This window comes from Triticum urartu, chromosome 2A (genome assembly GCF_056163025.1).
Source record: "Triticum urartu cultivar PI428250 chromosome 2A, HENAU_Tu73, whole genome shotgun sequence".
NCBI lineage: Eukaryota > Viridiplantae > Streptophyta > Magnoliopsida > Poales > Poaceae > Triticum > Triticum urartu.
Window position 1 is genome coordinate 650,949,934 of NC_141874.1, and position 8,984 is coordinate 650,958,917.

Below are 8,984 nucleotides of genomic sequence, written 5' to 3' on the forward strand. Positions count from 1 at the left end.
AGATCTTCGGTTGCTAAGCTCGAGGAACACTTTGGCAAGCTAGCATCTTGGGCAAAACTGAGATCATTTGAACCTCTTGATCATTAGAAGATGCATCAGGCTGACTTGTGGGTTTATGTTGATGAGAGTGTGATGTATTTTGCTGCTTATCCTTCAGATAATATTTCATCAACAGGGGAAGGAAGAATGGACTGGTCAGTCTTGAGCCACCAGGATAGCCTTCCACATATCATGTTCCTCCCTTGAGTGGTAACTCTTTTCTAACCTTAGAATCCTGAACCAATTTGCTTCAAGGACTCTGTCATCTACAGGAGTCCATAGGTTGATAAAACAGGTTTCGTGAACCGTCGTCATTAAATTATATGAATACACTTAACAATGAATATAACACACACACAAATTTTTTTTATTATGAAATAAAAATTCATAGTTCAAACATAAAATTGGTTCGAAGGGCACAAAATTCAGTGATTTCCACTATGAATTTACATATGTTCCACAAGACCATTGAGTAGTGCATGTGCACCTATGTATCTCGAAAATGCGGTGCATCTCTAGAAACTTCACAAAATGATCTGCATCTTGTTTCGGGAGGCAGACATGTATTCCAGGCTTCTCAAAATCATGTGTGTGGCTGCCCTTCGCCCGTGGCATTTTGTTCTCTCTAGTACTCCAGTTGAAACATCCTCACCACGGTGTAGGAAAATTTCTCCATGGCCTCAATGCATGTACTCTCCTCCCATCCGGACATACTCATCAACAACATATGGATGCTCATCATCACCATCATGTCAGCTTCTCGTCATCATTGGTGTCTAAATCGAACGAATCGATGAACTCTTTGAATATGTGGTCATCAAGTTCCTTGTAATCAAAATCATCATCCGACGAACTCGTTTGCCTACAAAATGAGTAAAAGAATCTACAAAACACAGCTCGGATATTTCATCGAACACATAGCAAGCGAGGTGTATGTCCGGTGTAGTAGGACATACCGGCATGGTGCTCGTGTCTGGCACGGCAAGGATGTCTGGGAGAGGTTTGGGGCTCGTGGTGGGGACATCGCGGGTTCAACACAGCGTCAGAGCTTGGCTACGGGCATTGTAGAGAGAAAGAAGAGAGGAAGATGGCATGTAGGGCAAGGGTTGAAGACGATTTGAAGGGGTTTAGGATTAGTTTAACCTGCTAGATATGATGTTATGTACATGTCCGGGCAGGCCAAATCTGAAAGGGGGTGGGCGTAGTAGGGGTCCGACTGGAGATGCTGTACCCCCTAGCAAAGCACCAAAGCAATCATGACCCGGTTAGCCCCAACCATGCTAATTGTTGTGCCGAAAGAAATTTTTGCAAACCAACCTATGGTTGGATGGTTAGGAGAACAGTGGTATCCCTAGCCCATCAGGATTCAAGTCTAAACTTGACATTGGTGCTCGCATTATTCCTGAATTTATTTCAGTCATCCCGCGATGTTCTTCTCAGTTTCTCAAAGGTGCTCAAGGGTGTGCATGTGTGAGTTCATACGGGCGAGTGTATGCTCGTGTATACTATGAGCAACTTCAATTATACTGTGTTTTTCTTAAACATCCTTTACCTCTATTAAAAAAAGGATTTCACTAAAATTTAGGACCCTCTTAGCCGTCGAACATTCTCTAGTATATTTAGAACGATTTTGCTGACAATTTTAACCGTGAGGGAATGCTAATTTCTTCAAAACCACATTTGCTAGGAGGAAATGACAAGAAGGTATTTTTCGTTTAAAATTGCCACCATCTGATCTCGCGAAGCAACTGTGAGGAAACAAACCCCTTTCCGGCTGACATTCGTCAGATAACATCACCAAAAAAAATTTAAACAAGCAGTTTCAGTTTCAATCTGGGAGACGAGTACAATGGCTATATTCCAGAAGGCAGGATCAAAATTCGAGTAAACAAGCTTTCGCTACAAAGTTACTCCTACAGAGTAGTAGTACAGTACAGATGTGATTATTGATTTGCATCTCCCAAATGTGTGATCATGTGAAGCAATCTTGATCCTCACATGGAAACTCTTGCCGCTCTAGCAGTAGATCAAATCCATGGCAGTACTGCTACTCGCCTCCCTCCACCCGGCGAGGAGGAACTCTGCTCCACTTCCGGATCCTCGCGCCCAAGCCCTTCATCTCCTCCACCTGCAGATACAGAGAACACAGACGCACGGTGTAAAATTTGCCGCATCCAGATCGAGAATCCGTCACACGGATGCGGGGGGTTTTGGCTCCGGCGACTTACCGATCCGACGCCCGCCGCGGACACTCCGGCGGTGACGGTCGTGGCGCCGGCGCCGACGAAGAGCGAGGCGACGGCGAACGCCCTGAACGGCATCGTCATGTCGCTGCCGCCCTTGCCTCGCCGGAACCAAACCAGCGCGCCGGTGATCTGGGCCGCACTCGCTCCAAGCCACCAGGGCCATGCCTTGCCCTTCTTCCCGCCGCCTCCACCCAGCTCATTCATCACCGCCGCCGCCGCCGCCGCCGCCGCTAGGTTATTTGGGGGACACCACAGCTCGGTGGGAGTTGCAAACTATGCACACACTGAAACACACAAGGGGCTCACCGACACGTGGGGTCCTTGGCAGGCCGTGTCATGTCCATCCACTGACGTGTGGGACCCGTTGCCAGTTCACCCCCAACATAACGGGGTAGGCTCTTCTCCCCCACCTCTCAGTGATCACCAGTAGTGCCATTCCCCAATCCACACCTCAACCGCCCAGCTTCCATGGCTCGGAGCAACCCGGGGCTTCTCCTGGGGCTCCTGCTGCTGCGGCTCACCTGGTGCCTGGTGAGTCGTTGATCCGATCCGATCCGATTTTTGTGCAGGTCGATTTTGTTCGTGTTATCGTTGATGGAGTCGCTGCGATGGGGGGATTTTGAACCAGGCCGTGGATGGCGGAGGCGTGGAGGAAGGGGGCGGCGTGTTTCCGGTGGTGGTGAGCACCTGGCCGTTCCGGGAGGCGGTCAGGGCGGCGTGGGACGTGGTGAAAACCGGTGGCGCAGGGGGCTCGGCTGTGGATGCTGTCGTCGCTGGCTGCTCCGCCTGCGAGGAGCTCCGCTGCGATGGCACAGGTCAGTTGCTTGCTGCCGTCCTTCTCTGTACAATTCGTCCATGTGTGCCTGTGATGGGGATTGGTTGTGGCCTGTGGCTTGTGGCATGGTATCATTTCAGTCTCAGTGGGAGCACTGGGATGGATGGCGACGAGAAATGAATTATGCTGGTGCAGTGGTCAAACTGGAGTGGACATACCTGCTAAAACCGATATTTATAATACCGAAGTTACATTTCGTTCCGGGGAGTTTGATTGATATGATATTTTTCCGGTTGCAACTCCCAGAGGCTTGCTTACATAGAAACCAGGGATTCTGACCAATTATTCTGTAAGCAAGCCTATAAATGGGTTTGCATACAAGAAAAAAAAATCTCTGATGAACATACTTGCAGGTACCAGACAGCAAAATGATATGGCAACTCAGAAAAACAAACAATAGCTCAAATAGGATTTTATTCGGTGTTTCAATACTTTTTTTATGGTGAGAACCTTAAGCCTCACTACTGGATTTTGCAAGCCTACTTAAAACAATTCTGGAATAAACTTAATTCTTTAAATTTGTCGATAACATCTATTATCAGAAGCGCTATTTTACACTAATTTAAAAATCAAGTGTACTCTTTATTGATGTATTGCCCTGGAGATCAGTACTTCTTGGAGCTTAATTTAACTATGAGAAAATTATGATGGATATCAAGAGTTAAGTCTCAATAATCAAAAGATAAAAAACATTGGTCAATCCAGCTTGCCCACTCAACCTATTTACTAACGTTACCAATTCACTCATTTATTTATCTCTACCTAACATCGTAAAAACTGAAGACAACGGTAAGTGCAGTTGCGGTTATGCCGCAGATAAATATTAGCAATTAAATGATACTTTGTTCTGAAGTACTCGCCTGTTGTTCCCATTGCCTTGTGTTTGAATCCATTAATATTCTCTATGCACTAAATATATAGCAGAACCCCATGATTGTGTGTTTGCAACTTTTTTAGTTTCACAACTTGCCTATTTTTGGTGTGTATCTGAATCAACCATAGTACTGGTTTTAACTGGTTTATAACTTCATGCAGTTGGTCCAGGTGGAAGTCCAGATGAGAACGGTGAAACTACCTTAGATGCTCTTATCATGAATGGGGTAAAAGCTGCTTTAACCACTCAAGCTACAGTATATGCTGATGTTTATGTTGCGGCATTTATGGTGGATGTATTCTTTTTTGCTTAAGAAAACTGGCAGAAGACAATGGAAATTGGAGCTGTGGCTGCCATGAGATATGTGAAGGATGCAATTATGGCAGCAAAGTTGGTCATGGAGCATACCGGGCATACTCTTCTTGTTGGAGAGAAGGCGACATCCTTTGCAATTTCAATGGGTCTTGCAGGACCAACTGACCTGAGTTCACCAGAGTCAATTGAGAAATGGTCAAATTGGAGACAGAATAATTGCCAACCTAACTTTTGGAAAAATGTTGCTCCTGCTGGCAACTGTGGTCCATACCATCCTATAAATATACCTAAGGACCCTGTTAAAAGTGCTGTATGGGAGGATCAAGGAATCACCTGTCAGGAATGGCTCCAAAATGATAATTTACTAGAACCGACAAGCTCCCATTTCAACTCTGTTAATCGCCACAACCATGACACAATCTCTATGGCTGTCATTGACAAGGTACCTAGCGCGTTTATAGGGAAGTCACTCTCTATTAATATGAAACTAAACAGTGTGCTTTTGTTAAGATGGGTCATGTAGCAGTTGGCACATCAACTAATGGTGCTACGTTCAAAATTCCAGGAAGGTAAGCATCTTGCCTCTGTTAGGGAATTTGAAATATTGACATTACAATTTAGTTGGCCACCTGTTTTTTGCTAAATCAGTGATCTGTCTATCGAATGCATCTGCAATAATGTATGAACAACTGCTGTAATTATTTTTTGAGGGAAATGACTGCAGTAATTCTTTTTTGAGGGAAAGGACTGCAGTATTTAGTTGGCGTTGTATCTTCTATATTCGAACTTCTGTCTGAGGGATAATAACAGCCATAGAACTCACCACTGCCGAATCCTCTTGTAGTATTGATACTATGCGCTGGTATATTTGCAAAGTCACTAATGTGTGGCGAGTCTTGATGATGTTGTTACTTTATTTATGGCTGGATAAAAGCTAACAAAATAGATGGTGCATAGTTGGATGTTACATAACCTCATTAATAGTGGGACTAATATGTCTCAGTATATAGGTTTACAATATTTATCCTAACTGGATTATGACAGACATATTTTTGGTTTGTCCAACTTATATTTACGTAGAAATACTACTTGAAGCTTCCTTTTGATATGTATATCAACTTCTGAAATACTCTGGTATCATATATCAACTCCTGAAATACTCTGGTATTGTATATCAACTTCTGAAATACTCTGTATATTTTGACAACATAATGACGTTGGTGTCATGCCACAGTTTTCCCTTTTTCGATGTTGTGGAAGTGGAACAGCTATTTACCTCTTGATAGGTAGTACTGACTAATCATTTGCTTCCAGGGTAGGTGATGGACCAATACCAGGATCTTCTGCATATGGTGATGACGAAGTTGGGGCTTGTGGAGCTACTGGTGATGGTGATATTATGATGCGCTTCCTTCCGTGGTAATTGAGAAATGATTTTGTTAGAAAACTTATTGTTCTTCTTTCCCACAAACCATACTTTTTCTTGTTTTGACCCCTAACTTCATTAGTCACTAGCAAGCTGTTATTTTCTCTGAACTCACTTTAATCATGCACCTATTCCCCCTCTGTGGTCTTACTTGGAAGTTACATCCTAGGATATGATGGTATTCAACCATGTCCATATTCTAATTTGGTTCGAAGGCTGAGTAATCTAATATGAATTTTAGCTTATGGTTTTTTATTAGTAGCCCAAGTTAAGCAATGGTCCCATGAACTGCGATGTTTTTTTTTATTTAAACATTTATGTGATGTTATTGCAGTTATCAAGTAGTGGAGAGCATGCGACTTGGAATGGAGCCTCGAGATGCTGCCGTGGATGCTATATCAAGAATTGCTCGTAAGTACCCAGATTTTGTTGGTGCTGTATTTGCGATTAACAAGAAAGGAGTGCATGCCGGGGCATGCCATGGATGGACCTTTCAGTATTCTGTCAGGAATTCCAGCATGCAGGATGTGGAGGTCATCACAGTAACACCTTAACATAGGCAGATCCTTGTTAAAACAAAAAGGCTGATTCGCCAATAAGGTGTATTCCTCTATGTCAAGTCCTCTCCATTCACTCCCATGGTAATGCAACAATACCATGGGGGGCTTGTTCTCGTGTCTTATATTGGACTGCAGTTTTCTATTGAAACTGCCATGTTATATAATGGTAGTAGATTCATTGAATGCATGCATTGTAGACTTGTCGAGAAAATGCTGGAATTGCTTATTGTCAACTTTTCTCTTGCAATTACGAGTTTTAATGTACTAGCCAGGTGTACTTCTTTAAGTCATGTTCAGAGTTTTTGTGTGGAATAGGTCATCTTCAGAGCTGGTAAGGGCATATAATATTTCACGTACGCTTTGTCAGCTTTGAAGATTCCCAGAAAACCTCCTCCTTTGTTGTTGTTTTTTGCATTTGGTTTATTCCGCACGTTTTCTCCTTGATCAACCTAAGTTTGTTGGCAGTATCGAGTTGACACCCATTTCTCTATGAATATAAATATGTTGTCTTGTTGTTTATTTTATCAATCATTGTGTCTTGCATATTTATCGCCATAATGCAAGGTTGTCAGCATTGTTGATTAAGCGAGAAAAAGGTTATCTTTGATGATGGTCGTGTTAGGCAGCAACTATTGTTGTTTATTCTCTGAATATGCTTTTGTTGTCGAGGATGCTGTGCACTAAATTGCACCTTTGTTTTTCGCGTGAAGACCTCAGGTTATTGTGATCTTGTTTGCAGGAGATGAATGCGTGTCGCTTCGGGTCGCGATCATGTTTGCACGAAATGAATGTGTGCAAGCCACCAGGACAGGAAAGAAACTTGGATAATAAACCCATAAATAAGAGCATTGCTGTTTCACTACATGCATTTTGTTAGAAAATCGGCTCCCAGTTGCATTGTTTGCGTGATGGTGCCTGGCCCGTTACCGCGCCCCCCGAGCTTCCGAGGGGCCACCCACTCTTTCTCAGGGAACAACTGGAATAATGGTACTGTTGTGGATTGCTTATCCGGAGAGAGGTCCCCGTCGACGCTATGGGACACATGGATCAAACAGGGCACATACACACAAAGTACGGAAAATACCACATGACAACCGTTCGAAATGATTTCCGTGTGTTAAGCTGGATGAGGGTGACCGTAGTCGTCGCTTGCATACACCGTCATGGCAGGACCACAAACAAAACCCACCCTGTACCAGCACCATCAAGTGGACTTGGAAAATAGTTATCCACATCTACTGCGAAATAAGCACTCGGTTCTTTAGTAGTAGGTGCCACATAAGGAGACTATTAATCCTCTCGAGACCGACCCGTCTCTGCGGTTCGTTGGTGCGAAAGCTCCGCCATAGCCTGATAGCTAGGACCCCCGGCCACGTCCTTGGTCGTCGTCGTGAGAAATAAAGATCTCTCTAGCTCTGCCCCGTTGTGTAACATGCACCCGCAAGGCGGAGCAATAAGTTGATAAACGCACTGAGAGCAATCATTAGAGGCAGGGGGTGTAAACTAAGCGCCACTGAGCGTGCGCCATCAACAGGGTAGAGATAAGAGAGCGTCTTCTTCGCCGAAAAGAAGGCTATATATGCAAGCAACCCCCCAGCTGCAGCTCCACAAGGCAAAGCAACAGCACTTGCCCAAGCAACGCAACGAAGAAAGCTACCTCGCCCGTGGAGTAGCTAGGGAGCACACGGCGACCCAGTTGCTGCTATCTTGCTCCGTGGAGAAGCGAGGGAAAGGGAGGGAGGCCTGCAAAGCCGCGGCAAGTGCCGAGAAGCCTGGGCGAGGAGAGATTTGACGGGCGAGAGGCGAGGGCGTGGAGCTGGTCGAGCAGGCATGCTGATACTGGAGCTGGGGGCGTGCATCATCCCAATGACGCTCATCTTCGTGCCGCTCCGGCGGCTCGTCCTGCTGGTGGCCAAGCTGCAGGAGCTGGAGGAGTGCTTCATGCGCCCCAGGCCGCCGCCCCCGCACATGTCCGCCGACATGTACGGCCACATGTCCACCCTCCACACCATGGCCATCATGGTGTGAACTGTGAAGGAAGGAGGTTCGGCCGGGGCTCTTTCGCCCTTCGCCGTGCGGTGCGCGCTTGCTCTGCTGCCGGGGGAGGCGCGCCATGGCGGGGAGATTCTTCTTCACCTTCGTAAGGTTGGATTTTTCTTAGGATTGCTGATTCCCAATCATTGTACGTAGATCGTCTCTCTGTAAATACCTCCTCTCCTTCTTGCCATTGTCATTGTCTGTTCAGGCATACTTTTTTTTTTTTGCGAAATGTTCAGGCATACTATCTTGCTGTCAGAAAAGAAACAACAAATACTAAGCACTGTGGTTCAGGCATTGTGTGCTTTCAACATGTTTCCAGGCACATGAGCTGCAGCAAGCCTGCGGGCAAACATATTTTTACTGAATTACTGTGAAAATTGAATGAAGTGTAGATTTTTCCAATACCAGATGTATGTGTTTTTATATCTATATAGCCAAGGTTTTGGCTACCGAATCCCCCAAAAAAATACCCAGGGGGAGGCGAGAAACGCGGTAACCGTAAAATACCGAGTGAATGCCGTTCAAAATTTACAAATGAATTTCGAACTTAAATTTATTTGAGCTAGTTATATATTTGTATTATACTCATATTAGAAAAAAAAGATCGCTCGTGTCGCTCTAGTTGGTCGGGTCATCTCCAACGCCGGCC

At 45.0% G+C, this 8,984-nt stretch overlaps 2 protein-coding genes across 4 annotated transcripts; one reads left to right on the plus strand and one right to left on the minus strand.

Moving 5' to 3' along the window:
- Positions 1 to 1,828: 1,828 nt before the first annotated feature.
- LOC125539431 (StAR lipid transfer-like protein) lies at positions 1,829 to 2,569 on the minus strand. The gene is made up of 2 exons (XM_048702884.2): positions 2,268 to 2,569; positions 1,829 to 2,167 (listed from the first exon to the last, which is right to left on the minus strand). Exons 1-2 carry the CDS (start codon positions 2,487 to 2,489, stop codon positions 2,087 to 2,089), a joined length of 303 nt encoding a protein of 100 aa, XP_048558841.1. The 5' UTR covers positions 2,490 to 2,569; the 3' UTR covers positions 1,829 to 2,086.
- Positions 2,557 to 7,157, plus strand: LOC125539430 (N-terminal nucleophile aminohydrolases (Ntn hydrolases) superfamily protein). 3 transcript variants are annotated; one of them, XM_048702882.2, is made up of 8 exons: positions 2,557 to 2,816; positions 2,914 to 3,100; positions 4,156 to 4,220; positions 4,320 to 4,751; positions 4,820 to 4,878; positions 5,624 to 5,728; positions 6,070 to 6,146; positions 7,035 to 7,157. In XM_048702882.2, exons 1-8 carry the CDS (start codon positions 2,754 to 2,756, stop codon positions 7,121 to 7,123), a joined length of 1,077 nt encoding a protein of 358 aa, XP_048558839.1. In that variant the 5' UTR covers positions 2,557 to 2,753; the 3' UTR covers positions 7,124 to 7,157. The 3 variants fall into 3 exon arrangements, with proteins under 3 accessions (XP_048558839.1, XP_048558838.1, XP_048558840.1); XM_048702881.2 differs by lacking the exon at positions 7,035 to 7,157 and having other exon boundaries at positions 6,070 to 6,581; XM_048702883.1 differs by lacking the exons at positions 2,557 to 2,816; positions 7,035 to 7,157 and having other exon boundaries at positions 2,998 to 3,100; positions 4,309 to 4,751; positions 6,070 to 6,581.
- The last annotated feature ends 1,827 nt before the right edge of the window (positions 7,158 to 8,984 follow it).